The 17,524-nt window shown below is 37.0% G+C and overlaps 1 protein-coding gene across 7 annotated transcripts in view; it reads right to left on the bottom strand.

Annotated features, from left to right (window-relative positions):
- Ralgapa1 (Ral GTPase activating protein catalytic subunit alpha 1) overlaps nucleotides 1-17,524 on the bottom strand; it is a 210,746-nt gene that overhangs the window by 183,932 nt on the left and 9,290 nt on the right. For 6 of the 7 annotated variants that reach the window (XR_013113153.1, XM_034514151.2, XM_034514149.2 and 3 more), the window contains exons 2-4: nucleotides 5,773-5,883; nucleotides 5,109-5,158; nucleotides 1,285-1,342 (exon numbers count right to left, since the gene is read on the bottom strand). Coding sequence is in view for 5 of the 7 variants with exons in the window: in XM_034514151.2 (XP_034370042.1) it covers nucleotides 1,285-1,342; nucleotides 5,109-5,158; nucleotides 5,773-5,883 (219 nt within the window). In the remaining 2 variants the exon portion in view is untranslated. Of the gene's footprint in view, nucleotides 1-1,210; nucleotides 1,343-5,108; nucleotides 5,159-5,772; nucleotides 5,884-17,524 lie in introns of those variants that run through there. The other variant, XM_076941863.1, reaches the window with a different exon arrangement.

Below are 17,524 nucleotides of genomic sequence, written 5' to 3'. Positions count from 1 at the left end.
ATATGTGTATTTACGTGCATGTACGTGTATAAATTTCAATATTTTGAAAGTCATAAAAAGCTCTCATAAGATAAACATTTAAAAATTTATTTTTATGTGTACTTTCTTATATAAATAAATCCTTGACTTTGGTAATACAAAGTTAAGCCAAATACTTCTTTCAGGAACTTGTGAGGTCTTTCTTTCTTCTTTTTTTTTCTTCTCTAAAATTTGGATTTTTAACCAGGCTGGCGTGGAACTCACAACACAGTCAAGACTGTCATTACAGTGCATGGCTTCAAAGACTATCTGAGGAGGATAATAGCATCATAAACTGGACTATAAGGACTTTTTTCTAAAATACACTGAATTTTACTTCAAAAAATAATTTTATCTATCAAATTGTATCTCAATGAAGTTTTGTTTTGCATCAGCTACAATCACCGTTTCCTTCATTAACAATTCATAAAAACCAACAAGTTGTAGGAATTATCCAACTGACAAAGAAATATCACCATTTATGAATTTTCACATATTATAAACAATTTAGGAATACTATTAATCATGACAACTAGGTAATATAAAGGTCTTCTGGGGATTAAAGGCTAGATTCTTCAAGAAATATATCTTTTAAGTTCATATCTCTTAAAAAGTTTTACAAAGACAATCTTCAAGACCATTTTCATGATCATCAAGCTCAAATAAGAGTTCATAATTTTTTTGAGCACTTTATTATGTGCTCATTAGCAACTAATATCTTCTTTTATGTTATGTTTATTAAAATATTTGGCCACCTTTAAAAGCTTGTCTTTTGAATATAGTACATTGTTATATGTTATGCAAAAATCATTTACACATCCATATGTGTGTGAAAAGTGGAGACCAAAGGTTAATATTGGTGCTTTTCACCTTATTTTTTTGACAGGGTCTCTTACTGAGTCTGAAATTATGGGTTTTGCTAGATGAATCAGTCAGTGAATCCCAGTGTCTGTCTCCAGCCCCCACCCCACCATTGTACTGAGGTTACTGGTATGAATGTGGCTCCCTTGACTTTTGCCTGGGTGCACCCAGGTTGCCGAGTCAAAGCAAACACTTAACCTACTGAGCCATCATCTCCCTAGCCTCTTATAATCTTCATTTTCAGGAAAATGAACCATGAACTCATTAAAAGTAACTGCTAAGCCATTATAACTTTTACTTCCGATGTGTGATATACATTTATGTCACTCACCAATACTATGGAACTGCCATCTAAGCCATTATAACTTTTACTTCCGATGTGTGATATACATTTATGTCACTCACCAATACTATGGAACTGCCATCGCTGATGAATTCTTTCTGGAAGAAGTTGTAAAATTTTCTAAACATCAACACAAACGAAATAAAGAGTTAAAAATCAAATAATGACCTAATATATTATGAAATATAAAATATTAGAGGGCTAAATTAAGAGTCTCTTATGTTAAAGTATACCAAATACAAACTAGTAAAATATTTAAACTTTCCCACTGAAAAAGTAATAAGCAATACTAAAAAAAAATGTTGAAAGAGAAAATTAATAAAATTTGTATCTTTACTAGTGTTATGAAAAGTAAGTCTATTCTCCTTTTGGTGGTCAACCTTGGTTGTCGACTTTACCAGCTCTAGAACATGAGCGCACACGGGCTCTCCTGTAAGGGGTTTACTTGAAGGAGAAAGACCTGACCTAAATGTAAGTGGCACCTTTTGGTGGCAGAACAGACCAAAGTGACATGAGAAGGGAAAGGGGAAAAGAAAAGGAAGGAGAGAAGAAAAGAGTAGAAAAAGCAGGAAGGGTTATGAAGGAGAAAGGGGATAAAAAAGACAGGGCATGTTGCATTAATTAATCATGTGAGCCCAGAGGTACTTGGATGTCATGTTGGACATAGGTAGCAAGGTAAAAAAAAAAAAAAAAAAAAAAAAAAAAAAAGAAAGAAAGAAAGAAAGAAAAAGAAGAAGCAGCAGCAGCTTCATAGGTAAGCTAAAACACTTTCTCTATATAATACCTCAAATTTTCTTTTTATCCATTTTCTACTGTATTATGTAGATTATTCCAGAATAACAGCTAAATTATACTACTAAAGTATACTCAGTCATTATCCACTTGCTGAATAAAATTGTGTATGTTATTATTGCTGCTGTTATAAATATTACTTGGCCACATCATTAAAGGATGCTCATAAACTCAAACTAGACACTTTATATCACAGTGTCTCATTATCCTTGCAGTCAACCCAAACATCTCTTTTAACCAATAAAGAAATGGGTGAGTGGTATGCTTAGGGTAGAAGTCTAGCAAGTGGATGGACCAAGACTGTAACTTCAATACGTCTATCTCCATGTCTGTGCCTGTACACTATTCTGACCAGAGGCTAGAAGGCACTTACATTTTTTTTTCTTTTTGATAGAATTGTCTTTAGTTCATTCCATAAAATAGAATTATAAAATATAGGGAAAGACAGAAGGTTCATCAAGAAGACACTGCAAACACCTGAGTTGGATCTCTGGAACCCATGTAAAGGTAGTGAGATGACTAACTCCACAAAGCTGAAACAACATGTGTGCACTAGAATGTGTCCCACACACATGTGCACATACAATGAAACATATAAATTTACCTACATGTCTCCCACAGTTAGATAATAAATACATTTGGTGTGGAAAAAAGATAAATTATTTAAAAGGTTGAAAAGGTAAGTTTGTGAGCTACTCAAAAGCAGTCTTACTTAATTCTGGTCAGTTACACTTTAGATTTAACTCTGTGTATTCAGGGACAGGATTTAAACCAGGTTGGTCTTAAAATCATGATCTTCAATGATTATAGGCACACAGCCACCATGTCTAGCTTATACTTTTCATTTCTAATGTGGATTTTAAAAATTACAAGTTTTATGTGCCTTCAATTACAGAAGAAGCAGAATCCAATCTTGTCCCATATGAACATCATGTTTTTAACCAGAAAGTAGTCACTTTATGATTTACATTTTCATCATTAGACACTATACATTATCATCCAATTTTAAGAAGAAAATCAGTACAAAGGTTAAATTTTTTTTAAAATACAAAAATCCCAGGGCTGGAGATTTTTCTTCTTTCTAGTGGTAGAATGTGTTCTTAGCATGTGCAAAGTCCTAGAGTCAATCTAAAGGAAAATTAAAGCTACACACACCACCAACCCCTGAGAAAACCAGCCACTTTGATCCCACATCTTTTTTAAATGAAATTTAGTGATCCATAACTCAGATGTTCTGTTACACATAGTGAAGTATTATTTTTAATATCCTTTCTTTAATTTCAATTTTCTGAAAAGAAATTCTCTTAATTCTTCATTTACCTTGTTTCCTGAATACAGCAACCATTGTTCTGCATTCTTCAGGGACACTTATTTTTTCCCCTAAACATCTGTGTTTGCTAGTCCACTTAAAAGGTAGTTTCTTTGCCAAATAACTAATCAGGTCTCAAAGGATTCAAGATCAATGAAAATTAAGTTCAGAATACCAGTTGCTGTTACCTGGCACCTTGTTTTCTTTTTTTCTTTTCCAGTCAGGTTCTCACCATGTAGCCCAAGCTGGTCTAAAATCTCCCAAAGGTTTGAACTATGAGCAAATACCACCATGTCCAGGTATTTTAAGTTTAGAGATAGAGTTTTACTCTACCAGGTGGCCAGCCCTCCTCCTCTCACTCAGTCGTCTCCAGCCTGAGTGTCAGGACTACAGGTGCACAACCATCTCAACTGTAAGAAACAGGCTTTATGCTCTTTCTTGGTCTCTCAAGTCATCAGCTCTAGTCTTGGACTTCTACCAGTCTCTAAATTCTCAATAAGGATAAGAATATTCCTATGACTATTTCCTCTGATAGTAATTAATTTTAAAATAGGGATGAGAGGGGTTTAATTTTTGAATGTGCTAAAAAAAATAATAAACACTTTTTAACAGAGCTTATCAGACTCTAAGCTACACTTTGTTTGTTTGCAAATATTTGCCCCAGTCTAGTTCAAAGAGATATAAAAATAAGAATTTTAAAAACAAGGCTGTTTTGTTCACATTTATAATGAAGAGCCGCTGGAGCAGAGATGATGAGCGGCAGTGATATATGCCTTTAATCCCAACACTTGGTGCAGGAACACCAACCACAAGTTCAAGGCAAGTCTGGACTATAGGCGCAACTTCCTCCCAATTCAAAGAGCCCATGCTAGCAGGAAGCTCCTTAAGACCCAGGAAGAATAATTCACAATTCTGATTTACATTTGCACCCCCTTCGGCACCCTAAGGTTAAACAAACAGTAAGATTACTAAGGAGAAATCTCCCACATATCAAGGGGCCTGCATGCTTTGCACCAAGCCCTAAGGGTTCCAACTGTCTGTAGTCATCAGCCATGCTGGGGTGTGCGGTCAGCTTGTGGCTGCCTTTGAGCCCTGCATGCTTCAGTCACTCTTCCCCCACACTCCTGCTACCCCAACCCATTCACAGAGCTGGACTTTGTGTGGTATCATCACTTTGATCTTTCATCAGTTCTCTATCTGGAGTGAGTAGATGTTGTTCACATTTCCACAGGAATAATATCATGCAACACTGTAAGGCTCTGGACCAAAACTAAATGATAAAGCCTGGCATGGCAACACACACCTTTATTCTCAGCATTTGAGATGCAGAGGCAAGAAGATCTGTGTAAGTTCAAGGCCAGCCTGGTCTACATAGCAAATTTCAGACCATTCAGGGCTACACATTGAGACCCTGTCTTGAAAAGAACAAAAGCAAAACAAATAAATAAAAAAATGATATGCCTTATAGGCATATATAATAGCCACAGTTCTAGAGATTAAAAAAATCTGAGTAAACTTACACAAATTAAAATTTTCACTTTATAAAAATGCTATCAAATTATTTTTATATTGTCAGATGCATAAACATAATTTTGTTGCTAAAAAACACATTATACTTCAAAAATATACAAATTCAGCCACATACATTTTTAAGTTAATTAAGTTCTTCAAAAGGCTGGCAGATTAACTAAGTTTCACTATATATCTAATAATATTAATATACTTCTTTATATTCCCAGAATTATTTTTTGAAAAAGTTTAAATGGTATGACTTACAGTACTTACCTCAAAAATAAAAAGTATAGCATCTAATTCCTCTCTTTGAGACTTGTGACCTGAAATATTTTGAACAGAAAAATACTTTAAATATTCTCGCTGTTAACAACTACTTAATAATGAACTTAAATATTTCAACCGCTAGGTTTTTCTTCAGTGATTCTTCAGCAAAATGCTAAGGCATGGTCTATTTATTATATAGACAATATTATAACCCCTCTCGCTACTCTTTAGCATAATTGCTCTAAATTTAGGTTCTAGGCCTGGGAGTTGGGAGTAGCTGAATGACAAACTCCACACTTAGCATGTACAAGGTCTTGGATTCAATCCCTAGGATAAAAAGAAAAACTTAGCTCATACTTACATCTAATAACAAGTCATCATATATTGTGAATTTTGAGTAAGCTTTGATTATGGAAAACACTATTCCTATTGTTATTCAAACATTCCTAGAACAAAGAGGTAGGTTCAAGAAACCTGATCAGGAACATGCAGATGTTCTAAGCCTTCACAAAACAATAGCCATGAGTCTGTTATAGTTTCCTTTCAAATACATCTGAACGGTATCAAAATAAAACAGTATTAAAATTCTAATGCCAAACCTTCACTTTAAGTTAATGCTTATGACTACTAGAAACATATGCATCAGCCAGAATACATGTTAATATCTTACCTTTCTGTTTAAGACTAGCTTCAATAGTCACAAAATTTTCAAAAAACACATAGTATATATGTGAAAAATGTTGGTCAAAAAACTGTTTAAGGTCAATAGATTCTGCATTCTCTGAAAAAAAAAAACCAACAACAAACAGTTCTTAGTAATTAGTCTATTAAGGTTAAATTATGATTAGCAAACACTTCTTGAGACTGCTCTCAAGAATTTCTCAGTATAGCACTCAAACAAAACATACAATTATACGCACAATATAAAGTTAAATTATGAAATAACACACCATATATGGGAATTCAGAACACAGAATTACTTTCAAAGTTTAATGAATGTTATCTACTATCCATGTTCTAAACAGCTATACTGTATAGCTTCCATAATAAAAAACTACCTATTACCTCATTGCAATAGAAGAGTAGTAGTCACAGAATAAAAATGTATTTTATGGAATATAAAAATAAACATTTTAAACTACTGTGATAGATAATGAGAAGGAAATAGGTTACAGCTACATCTATATTTTCTGAAATGCTTAAAAATACAAGTAATGCCCCAAGAGAAACAAGAAAATGAGACTAACAAAACAAAAGCAAATATGACTCAACCCAAGACCCCCCAACATATTAAGAGCCAAGACATTGTCCCTCAGTTCCTTCCCGTATGGCTACTAACAAAGCCGGGAAGCTGCGCGGCTAATGCTAGTAAACAAGCACTAGAAGCCAGGCACAATAACTGACTGCTGACATTCTGGTGGAGCTTAAGACGGAAGATTACAAATTGGAGCTCTTGGGGCTATGTAGCTAGACCTTGACCAAGCAGGGGAGGTGGGTCTATCAACAGTAAGCTAATTTGTTCTTTTACTTTAAGATTTATTTGTACCTTATGTATATGTCTGTGTATCTGTGTGTGGGTACGTGCATATGAGTGCTGTTGTCTACGGGGTCAGAAGAGCGCATTGGGTTCTTTGGTACTGAAGGACAGGTGATTGTGAGTTACCTGATGTAGGTGCTGGGAATTGAACTCTGGTCCTCTACAAGAATACCACTTTCTCATAACCACTGAACTTTATCTCTCCAGCCCCTCTATATTTATTTTTAAAAACACAAAAACAAAAAACTCTTAATAGATGTTTGATAGTAAGTTCATGCAGTTTACATAACAGAGTAAAAAACAAGGACAAACTAGGTAAAATATAAGAGGCCTTCACTGATTTAGATCCCAAAGATAGTTCTGCATTAAGGGCATGCAGTGCCGCTGCAGAAGACCCAAGTTCCTAGTTCCCACATAGTGGCTTACAAATATCTGTAACTCCAGCTCCAGGAAAGCCAACACCCTCTTCTAGCCTCCACAAACACTAAGCATACACAGAATACACAGACAGAGGTGCAGGTAAATCATCCACACAATATAAAACATGTAAATCTAAAAAATTGTTAGTAAGAAACTCTCTGGAATAATTCAAGAGAAAAGAAACAGAAAGGGGAGTACAGTTATAGCAAGGCTACAGAAACACTCCATCAACTGTAAGCCACAACACCACATTTCACCCTTTCCAAATGCCCCACTACCTTTCCAAGTGCCCCACTACCTTTCCAAGTGCCCCACTACCTTTCCAAATGCCCCACTACCTTTCCAAATGCCCCACTACCTTTCCAAGTGCCCCCACTACCTTTCCAAATGCCCCACTACCTTTCCAAATACCCCACTACCTTTCCAAGTGCCCCACTACCTTTCCAAGTGCCCCACTACCTTTCCAAGTGCCCCACTACCTTTCCAAGTGCCCCACTACCTTTCCAAGTGCCCCACTACCTTTCCAAGTGCCCCACTACCTTTCCAAGTGCCCCCACTACCTTTCCAAATGCCCCACTACCTTTCCAAGTGCCCCCACTACCTTTCCAAGTGCCCCACTACCTTTCCAAATGCCCCACTACCTTTCCAAGTGCCCCACTACCTTTCCAAGTGCCCCACTACCTTTCCAAGTGCCCCACTACCTTTCCAAGTGCCCCACTATCTTTCCAAGTGCCCCACTACCTTTCCAAGTGCCCCACTACCTTTCCAAGTGCCCCACTACCTTTCCAAGTGCCCCACTACCTTTCCAAGTGCCCCACTACCTTTCCAAGTGCCCCACTACCTTTCCAAATGCCCCACTACCTTTCCAAATGCCCTATTACCTTTCCAAATGCCCCACTACCTTTCCAAATGCCCCACTACCTTTCCAAGTGCCCCCACTACCTTTCCAAATGCCCCACTACCTTTCTAAATACCCCACTACCTTTCCAAGTGCCCCACTACCTTTTCAAATGCCCCACTACCTTTCCAAGTGCCCCACTACCTTTCCAAATGCCCCACTACCTTTCCAAATGCCTCACTACCTTTCCAAGTGCCCCACTACCTTTCCAAATGCCCCACTACCTTTCCAAGTGCCCCCACTACCTTTCCAAATGCCCCACTACCTTTCTAAATACCCCACTACCTTTCCAAATGCCCCACTACCTTTTCAAATGCCCCACTACCTTTCCAAGTGCCCCACTACCTTTCCAAATGCCCCACTACCTTTCCAAATGCCTCACTACCTTTCCAAGTGCCCCACTACCTTTCCAAATGCCCCACTACCTTTCCAAGTGCCCCACTACCTTTCCAAATGCCCCACTACCTTTCCAAGTGCCCCACTACCTTTCCTGCTCCTCCTTTGAAGACTCACTACATTAGCACACTGAGTATTAATCGCGCTACAGTGGCCAGTACCTGACTTTCTGCAGCAAACCTTTACCATTTTTATCTAGCAGAATTGTTTTGCAGGGTGATAAACCTATACACACACACACACACACACACACACACACACACACACACACACCTATACACACACACACACCAAAAAAAAATTTAATCAAAATATTACCTATCCTCACAAACACTTCTGTTTCTGAATTTTAAACATGATCCAGGCTCTGTAGGCCTTTGGGAACATTAAAGTAGCAAGATAATTCTAGACTTTAGTTTCCATCAATTAAATTTCTCAGATGTTTCTTTTGGGTTTAAGAAAATGGATAACTTTTTAAGAACCTGGTTATAATATATTTACTCTCTTTCATACATTTTTGAAATATTTAAATACTTTAGCATGTATGTAAACAACAATTTTAAAGGTCAAAAGTCAGCTTTCCTTTTAATGTCTAGATATTAAATGTGCCCCTGAAAATTTACTAAATTAATCTGGTTGAGAAACCAAAAATTTAACAAATTTTGTAATTATCCTTCATCTATTAAGCAGTAACTGTCATTTTGAACTGTTCCTCAACTAGTGGCATAATCTATTAACCTGTAAGATGTAACATAAATAATCTGCTTCTAACAGTAAAGTAGTAAACTTTGCAAATCATTTCCTTAAGACAATCAGCAATAATGAGGATGGACCCAACAATATATGGCTTATTCACAAACCACTTTCAGAGCAACACTGAGATAAAGGGTTAGAGAGGTGGCTCAATGGTTAAGAGCACTTGTTTCTTTTTTAGAGGATCAGAGTTTGGGTTCTGGGATGGCTAATCTTGGTTGTTAACTTGACTATATCTGGAATCAACTAAAACCCAAGCAGCTGGGCCCATATATGAGGGATTTTCTTGATTGCAATTACAAATTATAGAAGGCTGATGAAAAGTAAGGTGGAAAAGAACAAATATGAGATACTGCTTTACTTCAAGCACTGCTTGCACTGCCTGTATGCTAAACATGACTTCACTTGCTACCTAGAGCAGAATGACCTGGAGAAATGGCCAAAACAATGGGGTCATTACCCTTAACAACTTACTGACTGCCAGGTACACTTCTGTAAAGTCTTGCTTGCCTGCCCACCCCACATTGTGTTTTTAGAGTATAAAATGAGAATAAAAACTAGACCTAGCCTAGTGGCCTTTCAGGAGCTATCCTGGCTTCTGGTGACATCTCTCATCCACTCTCATTGATGTTGGAGTTCTTAGTCCAGAAAGAGTACCACAACAAATATATTTGTTAAAATATATTTGATAAAAGTCAGTTATTATTGTTGTTGTTGTTTGTAACTAGGAAGCATTCCATTTTGTACAACTATTTCAAAATAAAAAACACAAAACAAAAGAATTTTAAGGAGAAAAAAATTTTATACTAGTGTGCTGGATTTTTCAGCTGGTGTCTAAAAGCTAAGGTTCCAGCCCAATTTGAAACCCAACAGGGGGAAAACTGGCAAATACACAGCAAATTAGGACAGCATAAACAGTCCTTTTACACTTAAACTCAAAATCCAACCATTAGGCAGTAGTCATGCAAAAGATACTTTAAAAATCTAAGTAAAGACAGAAGTTAGATAAAGTACCAAAAAGCACAGATATTAAAGGCACATACTGCTCTTGCAGAGGATCCAGGTTTGATTCCTGGCACCCACATGGCAGCTCACAACCATCTGTAACAGTTTCAGATCTAACACCCACTTCTGGCCTCCACAGGCACCAAGTACACATGTAGTATACATATATACAGAAAGACAGACATATGCATAAAATTAAAATAAATATTTAAAATTAATAATGTTGGACTGAAAAATGGTAGACCATACTAAGACATGGATGGCCACCATCTCCAGGAAATTATCTCAGCAAAATTGATAAACAGCCATCAGAAAAGCAACAGAAACTATAAACAGTGGGGGGGGGGGGGGGGAAAATACCCAGAGCAGCCATAGCAGGGAAGCTTGTTAAACCTTCTTTCCCCTAGACGGGGATGCTCAGCACTGGCGGCCAACAAGGCAGAAGCAAGATGCCATTTCAAAGAATGCCGCTGTGGTGGCCGCCTCCTCCTCCCCCTCGTCTTTCTCCTCCTTCTATTCCTCCTCCTCTTCCTCTCCCTCCTCCTCCTCATACATACATACTGAGCACTTATGTAGTGTGCTTGAGGTCCTGGCTTCACTCTCTAGCACAAAGAGGAAGATGCACCACTATGAAGCTATAATTGGACTGGACATGAAACAAGAGTTGGCAAAAATGTGGAAAATTTGAATTGTACATTGATGCTATGACTATAGATGACATAGCTGTTTTAGAAAATGATTTGGAAAGATTTTTTTAAATGTTAAGAGAATTACCACATGACCCAAAGAGTTTATTATTAGGATGCAAATATTCACCATCACTCATAATTGCCAAACATGGCAAACAATTTAAATATCCGTGAATGATGAACTGATAGACAAAATGTAGTATATTCATACAACCAGTATCACATTCTCATGAAAAAAGAATGAAGTCCTGTTTAGAACATTGTGCTAAGTAAAAGAAGCCAAACAGAGGACAACACATGTTTTATTGTTTGTATGACCCATCCAGAATCACAGAGATGCAAAGTAATTAACTAAGAGTTTCCAGGATAGGAAGGACTGCTAACACGTGCATAGTTCTTCTGTTGCTTTCTTTCTTTTGGTGGTCTCTTCTAGTGCTAATATTTAATTCCTTAGCATCCAGTCTCTGAAACCTGTAACATCCTACCTGGCTAAATGAATGAATGCTAACCTTCCTAACCAACTGAAAACACCTACTATAAAATAAAGAACTGAAAATGTAAAAATCTCCCTAAAATTAGAAGTTTCAAACTATAGTATCACCATATGACTAATATTTAACATGACTTTCAGTTTTTTGAAGAATACCTAACTCAGTATACTGTTTTTATATTATAAAATAATGCCATGTTTTCAGAGTAATCAAAATAAAGTAATATTAGTATTTTATAACCAGTTGAACACATCCACAATAGCTATCTCAGTTAATAAAATCATTCCTCTAGCAGTCAAAGTATTCTTTTGGGTACTGAAGCGATTAGGTATATGCCTTTTAGAAGTTTGGGTAGAGAGAAGATAACAAACCGTTCTATGTTGTCCTTACATTATCTGAAATAAAACACCAGCAGTCAGTTTTATGTCCTTTGTTTTCTAGCAGAAACTCATCATTTCCTAAGTTGCTTATTTTTACCAGACATGTAGGGCTCATTTATTCTTAAAAACAAATTCTACTACTAGACTGAGTAGGATATAAATCTAGTCTTGTGCTTGCTTGGCCAGAACCCAGGTCTTGAAAGTGCTAGGTAAGTGTTTTACCTTGAGGTACAAGTGATTTAATTTTATCATATTTAAGAGTCCAATTAAACTCTGAAAAAAATGCTTCAACCCCCCACCCCATAAGCTTTGTGGTTCAGTGTATTTTTTGTGCAGTCTCTAACTGTATTTGAGGTGTTGTTATAATAACTTCATGGACCGATACTGTAAAGATTGAAAGTATTAGGTAATAAACAATAAAAATTCAGAATCCAGCCTTGAGTTTCTTTACCTAGTCTTCGCATCGCCTCAGCAGTTAACTTCTCTCTACCACATGATGCTACAGCAGGGATTAAGTAATCATGTAAAATGCATGAGCTAGAGCCTGTCAAATACTAAGTAATAAAAAATACAATTATTACCAACATATGACAGCAGATTTTCTATAAAAATACTGTCTAAAAATTCACTAAGAATATAAATTTACCAGACAAATTCTTTACATGAAAAGCTTACTTATTTAGTAATTATTAATGATTGGACATGTAATTCAGGGATGTAACATGTGTTAACATGCATGAAGTCTCAGCATGGTTCTCATCAAAAAAAAATTCCAGCAAATCTTTAGAAACATAATATTCCAATGTAGGAACAAAGCTAAATTCTAAAATCAATCTGCAAATTATTACAATCTGCTGAACTTGCTCAAACATTTCAGGGTGTTTTGTTTGTCTCTGTGGCACTGAGTTCTGAACCCAAGGCTCGGCACACTGGGTCAGGCCTCGTGATATGCTGGCCCTCTATATCCCAACTCCAAGGTTTTAAAAATACTTTCTTCTTCAACTTCATCTAAATCCTCATTTCATCCACAAGCACCTTCTGTCGCCATCCTTTGGAGGTAGAATCTGATACTGTAGGGCTGACGTGGCCTTCTACTGTAGTAGTCCTACCTCGACTTCCCAAATATCCTTGTAAATATTAACATTCTTCTAAAATGTAACTGTTTCCAGCTATGTTTTTAAAAGGTGTGCAAAAATCTCTTCTGGAAAAAAATATAATACCTTTAATTCTCAAACTTAAAAAGAAAAAAATTTAAGTAAATGGAAAACTTCTTAGAACAGAGAGGACATACTACTAATGTATTCCTCTAAATTAAGTCTGTATGTTCAATGTAATTAAAACAAAGCCGAGGAAGTTCAAGCATAGTGGTACAAACTTGTAAGGCTATCAGGAGGTGTAGCACGAGGGTTTCCTGTTCAAATCAGCCAGAGCTATATAGGAAGGTATATTGTTTCAAAAAGCAAACATCCAATCAAGCTTTTCAGGGAAATTTGATTCTCAAATACATACAGTAGAGAGGGAAAGGCCAAAACTGCCAAGAAACTTCTAGCTTTTTATGACCGTCTTCAAGAAATTACAGCCCAAAACATCAAAGGTTATTCTCTCAAACACTGAAAGCCCAGAGTCTGAAATCAATGGGCAAAACTCAAGGCACTAGCAGTACCTCTGTCTTCCTGCAGAAGCTGCAGAGAAGAATACATTCTGTCTCTCCCATCTTCTAAAGCCTTTGCCAGGTATCCATCGGCCACATAGCTCCAATCTTCAAGATCAGAACTTTGAACTTTCCATTTGCTCTGTCTTTGAATCAAGCCTGCTCTCTGGGTCTGTTAACTGTATTACACAGTGGGGGTAAAAGTAAGGACTAATGTACTTTAAGCCTAACATTTCTGGGGGTTCCTAAGATGAGTTTTATAAAAACCAAATACTATAAACGAGAAAATAAAAATGTCTTTCAGCAGTAGAGATTATCTGTTACCCATAACATAATGCCATAAACATTTTTCAGTTAGTGTCCTAGCTGTGTGTATGTTTGTCTGCTCATTTTTCAGTTAATGTCCTGGGTGTGTGCGCCCATGTTTGCCTGTTCTTCTATGTTATACAGCAGACTTTAGATTCTGAATCAAAAGCTTTTACATGAGTATTTAAAACAACTCAACTTTCTTTCTGATTCGAATATTGACCTCCATGATTTTCTACCACTGCCAATTGAATATTCAGAAAACAGTTTTGCTCTCCTCATCCTTAATGTATCTACTCAAGAACTGAACAGTATTTACTGAGCACCTACTATAGTGCAAGCCACCACACTGAATTTAGGGATATAAAAAGATATTTCTGTGCTCAGGAAAAACTTGAGGCATTCCTTAGGCATGCAAATGATATTGGCACCAAAGAATCAAATGACTAGAGGTGAATAGGCACAGTACATGAAGTGTCATGTCAGCTCCTACACCCAGAAAGGCTTGACAGAAACTGTGTGTACACTTCCCCTGAAAGCTGAAAGTTGCAAAAGTTGAAGCTTTCAGATGGAAAGAATGATAGGAAGTCAGACTGGTACAGCATGTATTAGCAAGGGATAGCACAGTGATTCTGGTTGGATACTACAGTGTGATGTGTCACCAAGCTCTAACAAGGGGTGAAATAGGAAGGCAATGTGGTAGAAGGGATCTAAGGATACTGGAGGAATCTAAGGTATGGCGGTGAGTCTTTTAAGTGCAGATACTGCTTTTTAGATTAGGAAAGGTGTCAGAGTTAAAACCTGGAATCTGAATGGGATCAATGACAATAAATATATTGGCATTTGAAGCCAAGGACAATTTACTCAAGGTTTATATATAGGTAGAAGAAAAGAGATCTGTAAACAGAACACTAGAAAACATTAACACTGAGGGGAGAATTTGGCTACAGAAGAGAAGTCTGCAAACGTGTATAATCAATGAAATGGAATGGACTGGTCCTGGTAGTGCCTCCTAATATGCAGGAGGCAGAGGCAAGGGGTCCTGTGAGTTCGAGGCCAGCCTGGTCTACAGTGTAAGTTCCAGGACAAAGGGCATCAGAGAAACCCTGTCTCGAACGCACGCATGCACCCAAACAGAAAGTGGAGAACTCAGAGCACTGAGAAAGTCTTGAAGGACAATATAAACAAGCAACATGGGGTATTTTCAGATGAATGTGTAAGTGTATCAAAAGTATAAAAGGAGTAATCCATGGAGAGTGTCACCCACTAAAACAGGATGCAAAGAAATCTGCTATCAGGCTGGAGAGATGGCTCAGTGGTTAAGAGCTCTTCCAGAGGTCCTGAGTTCAATTCCCAGCAACAACATGGTGACTCACAAACATCTATAATGGGATCTGATGCCCTCTTCTGGTGTGTCTGAAGACAGCGACAGTGTACTTAAGTAAAATAAATAAATCTTTAAAAGAAAAAAAGAAAGAAAGAAAAAAAAGAAAAGAAAAGAAATCTGCTATCAGGAGAGAACTGGGACTCAGATTAGTCAAATGAGTTTCAACTGAATGAAGTACCACACTATACTCCTTTGAGTTTTAAGATGCAACTGCATCACTCAGAACATTAAGATCAGATAATTGTATTGTTTTAAACACAAATTAAAAAATTTAAACTTCATCTTCTTGACAACGGGGATCCATGACAGAGCTGCAAACAGTTGTGACATGCTCATTAATGTACTATAGAAAGACTGTGACAGCACCTTGTGAAAATTCAGAAAATTCAGAAAGACCCTCATAAGGAAACCAATCAGTAAACTCATACAAATTATTAAGCAACAATAAATAAATAGTTTAATAAAAAAAATGATGGTAAGAACAGACAAGAATAAACTGGACAGGGCTGGGGAGATGGCTTAGTTGGTAACGTAAAGTGCTTGTCACACAGTATAAAGATCTGAGTTTGGATCCCCAAAACTCATGTAGGGGTTTTATAGGCACCTATAATTCCAAAGTTGAAAAGTCAGAGACAGAAGGATCCCTAGGGCTTTTCAGTCAGCCAGTCCAGTCGATAGTGAGCTCCAAGCCAAAGGAGAGTCCCTGACTCAAAAAAGAAAAAAAGGAACATTTGAGATATCTCTCATTGACCTCTGGCCTCCATATGCACACATGTGCACCCTCGCCCTCATGCACACAAACAAAAAGAGCAGTATTTAGCTGAAGAGACAACATAAAGATGTCCTACATAGACTGGGCATAGTGGAACGTTCCTTTAATCTCAGAAGCAGAGCCAAAAGGATCTCTGTGAGTTTAAGATCATCACAGCCTGCACAGCAAGTTCCAAGACAGCCAGGACTACACAGAGACCTTGTTTCGAGGGGGGGAGGGGGGAGAGGTCCCATACATTTCAAACTCCAAGGTCTCAATATAAATTTATCTTTTTCTACTTATCATTAAATATAAGATTCATGTCAATTGGAAGAAGGTAGTATCACTCACACACACAAAAAAAATACTAAACTACTCTAGAATTTTCTCTAAGATCTATTTCTATAGTATGAATACTTCAACAAAAGGTACTATACAATAAATATATGAGTGCATCCACAAATTTCAAATTAAATAAGAAAAAAGTTTCAAAACCAGCCATGGTGCAATGCTAATACCTGGGAGGACAACACAGGAACATTTAAACTTAAGTCAAGTGAGTGAAAGAAACAGAGACAGAGAAATGGGAAAAACATTCTTTTAACCAAAAACAAAGAATTCTTTCTATTCTGAAGACACCAAAAAGCCTGTAACATGACCTTTCTCTGTTTACCTGGGCTACCAGGAAATTTAAGAACCAAATTCAGTGACTTACTCCTGTAACCAGCTTATCTCTAACCTGATGATGTTTCCTTTCTCCACAGGGGACGCTGCTGCTCTTCTCTAATGATTTGCTCTACGCTGCACTCACTGCTCACTTGGCTACAACATAATCCTCAATAAATGACATACGAGTGCAAAGATGCTTTTCTGTATTTAAAACATCTTGTTCTATTAAGTACATTAATCAGAGTTATGGTTTGAATCTTTTATGTTTCAAAAGCTTTGCATCCTGGTAATGATGCTATTTGCAGGCAGTTCTTGAAACTTAGAAGGCAGGGCAGAGCTGAAGAAAGTAAGTCACTGCAGACAGGTACAAGTACCTCTCAAGTATATTATCCCCAAGCTGCTTCCTGTCCTGTCCGTGGTGATGTAAACAGCTGCCCTCTGCCACAGGCTACCACTTGCATTTAAGAAGCTCAATGAACATCAAGAAATATGAAGATAATCTAATGGCTCACAACTAATGAAGAGGGGAAATCTTAAAAGCAGACATAGGAAAAGAAATGGTATATTGTATACAGGACAGAATTACGATGAAAAAAAAGACTTAACAGAAACATTACAAGCAAGAAGATAGTGAAATAAAATATTTAAAGAACAAAGGCAGGGGTGGGGGGTTGGGGAGGTGGAAAAGACCATAGATCTAGAATCTAAACATAGCAAAACTGTCTTTCAAAGAGTATTAAAAATAAAATAGGTTTTCACTAGCAGACAATCACCATAGAGGAAATGTTAGTTTTTAAGCACAAATAAAATTACACAGAATAGACACAGTTTCTACGTTAAGGAATTAACAGCACTAAAAATGGCACTAAATGAAGAAATGTATAAGACCTTTTTGTCACTTACAAATCTTACAAAGGTTACAGTGTAGCTCAGTGGCAGAAAATATGCCAAGCATTTGTGAAGCCCTGGAGTCTATACTCGGACCTGAAAAACTCTAAAAATCCTACAAAGATAACTATTTGCTTATATAAAATAATATAGTGTTAGATTTACAACATATAGGTAAAAGACGGTAACAAAAGCATAAAT

The sequence above is a fragment of the Arvicanthis niloticus genome, chromosome 11 (assembly GCF_011762505.2).
Source record: "Arvicanthis niloticus isolate mArvNil1 chromosome 11, mArvNil1.pat.X, whole genome shotgun sequence".
Taxonomy (NCBI): domain Eukaryota; kingdom Metazoa; phylum Chordata; class Mammalia; order Rodentia; family Muridae; genus Arvicanthis; species Arvicanthis niloticus.
This window is presented reverse-complemented; position numbering and strand designations above follow the sequence as displayed.